Raw genomic sequence first — 2055 nt, 5'->3', positions numbered from 1 at the left:
CCCGCTCCCCGTCCCCGCTCCCCGTCCCCGCTCCCCGTCCCCGCTCCCTCGCTCACCCGCCGCCCGCTGCTACTGCCGCCGCCACCGCTGTCGCACAGCGCAGGTTCCCTTTACGGCCGCTCTCGCTCGGCGGCGGCGCGGCACGCGCCCGCCTCGCCATGCCGTGTGGTACAAGAACACTACGCACGCGCGCTCAGCGCCTCCCAAGGGCGGGAAGGGCCTCCCCAGGGCCCCGCCCACCGCCCCTCCGCGTGGCCCCGCGCACGCGCGCCCGGCGGGAAGCGCCGCCGCACCCGGGCGGGGGGGGGGGGGGGGGGGGGGGGGGGGGGGGGGGGGTGAGGGAGGCCGCGCAGGGCGCAGGCGCAGCGGGGCTGGCGGGACAATCGAGCGGCTCCGGCGGAACTGACGGGACCGGCGGGACCGGGGCGGAACCGGAGGTACCGAGGGACTGGGGGCAAGCACGGGGGGCCTCGGTGGAACGGACCTTAAAGATCATCCAGTTCCAACGCCCTGCCGGGGGTAGGGACACCTCTCACTAGACCAGACTGCTCAGAGCCCCATCCAGCCTGGCCTTGGACAGTTGCAGGGATGGGGCATCCCCGGTTTCTCTGGGCAACCTGTGCCTCACCACCCTAACAGGAAAGAATTTTCCCCTAATACCAAATCTAAACTTACCCTCTTGAAGCTGTTCCCCCTTGTCCTGCCACTACATGTCCTTGTGAAAAGTCCTTACAGCTACTTATCATGTGAAGTTATTTTTCACTGATTTGGATGTTCAAGACGATGCACTCGCGGCCTTCAGTTTAAATTACTAAAAGCTGATCCTGTGTCACACCTTTGCAGTTGCCCACAACCTCTGTTTGCCTCACCGTCTGTGCCGGGAGTGCCTTTTCAAACACTCAGGAGAGCAGCCTGTGACGTTTGGGCCGAGGTGGTTCATGTAGGCGCTTTTAGCAGGGCTCTGTGCACACCGAGTTGGGTTTTTGAACAAAACCCAATGCTGAAACGTTCTTCTTATGTGTGTTTTATTGTAATGCAACTATTAATGTACCAAAAGTACTACCAAATGCAGTGCTTGCCAAACCAGATGCACTCCCGAGACAGTTTGGGCTGTGGTTTCATGGTGCACTGGCTTTGGTCAGGCCAGGTGGCTAATAAAAGGCAGGAGCTGTGCTTTTTGCTTTGCTTGCAGCTGTTTCTCTGCAGCTGTTACTCTGCAGCCAGACCTAAGGGTAAGGCAAGTACAGGACGGTTCAGTGTATAGGTGGTGTCTGTGAGGAAAGGGCATAATTGCAAGTTAATTGATGTAGCTGTAAGGTGGAGCTGTTCCTTGACCTTGCTACATCCACTCTGATCTCATCTACAAACAAGATTTGGCTGATCAGTCATTTGTTGCACATCCGTGATGGTCTGTTTTAATTATTATATTTTGTATTTTTTGCTTTTATTATATTTTATAAAAGCTTATACTTTGAAGACAGAGAGGAAGATGTATTGCTGGAAACAGTATTCCATTTTAAAAGCACAACCCCCCTAAAGGTTTTTGTGCAAGTGGTGCAAGGTGCAAGTGGATAATACTGGAAATATTCTTACAGATTCTAAAATTTAACATGAGGGAAGTTACTGGTTTACCAAGGGCAGTGTCTTTAAATTTCTTACTATTTTGCAAATTTCCTAATGAGTCTGATTTTGTGGTTTAAGACCAATAGACAGCACAATGCCCAAACGAATTTGGAAACCAAAACATTTTATTCACAGATATGTGCAATTTATGAACTGCACAGCTCCCCTGTTCCACTGGAGATGTGACAAGCTCTGGAAGTGCATGGGCAGGGTTAGTGTAGCAGCTCAGCCACAATGTGGACAGTCCTCATGCAGAGTCGTGGGTTGTCACCGTCTGTTGTTGGGTTGGGTAGAGAACTTGATCAGATTCACATGGCACTTGATGCTGGCTGTGCTCAGTGCTGGCACTTGCAGTCTGCTCCTCTGGAAGGTTCTTGTCTCCTTTCCAGTGTTCACAGGGACTATCAGCTGTTCACACTACAGATATTCCTG

The 2055-nt window shown here is 53.4% G+C and overlaps 1 protein-coding gene across 4 annotated transcripts in view; it reads right to left on the bottom strand.

The window, feature by feature from the left end:
- The window catches only part of LOC114061759 (RING finger protein 151-like), a 12658-nt gene extending 12490 nt beyond the window's left edge, over positions 1–168 (bottom strand). For 3 of the 4 annotated variants that reach the window (XM_027892526.1, XM_027892525.1, XM_027892527.1), the window contains exon 1: positions 57–168. Coding sequence is in view for 1 of the 4 variants with exons in the window: in XM_027892528.1 (XP_027748329.1) it covers positions 57–160 (104 nt within the window). In the remaining 3 variants the exon portion in view is untranslated. The remainder of the gene's footprint in view (positions 1–56) is intronic. The other variant, XM_027892528.1, reaches the window with a different exon arrangement.
- Positions 169–2055: the final 1887 nt, after the last annotated feature.

The sequence above is a fragment of the Empidonax traillii genome, unplaced genomic scaffold, assembly GCF_003031625.1.
Source record: "Empidonax traillii isolate 1590-97213 ecotype Southwest subspecies unplaced genomic scaffold, ASM303162v1 scaffold355:size2308892, whole genome shotgun sequence".
Classification (NCBI taxonomy): Eukaryota; Metazoa; Chordata; class Aves; order Passeriformes; family Tyrannidae; genus Empidonax; species Empidonax traillii.
This window is presented reverse-complemented; position numbering and strand designations above follow the sequence as displayed.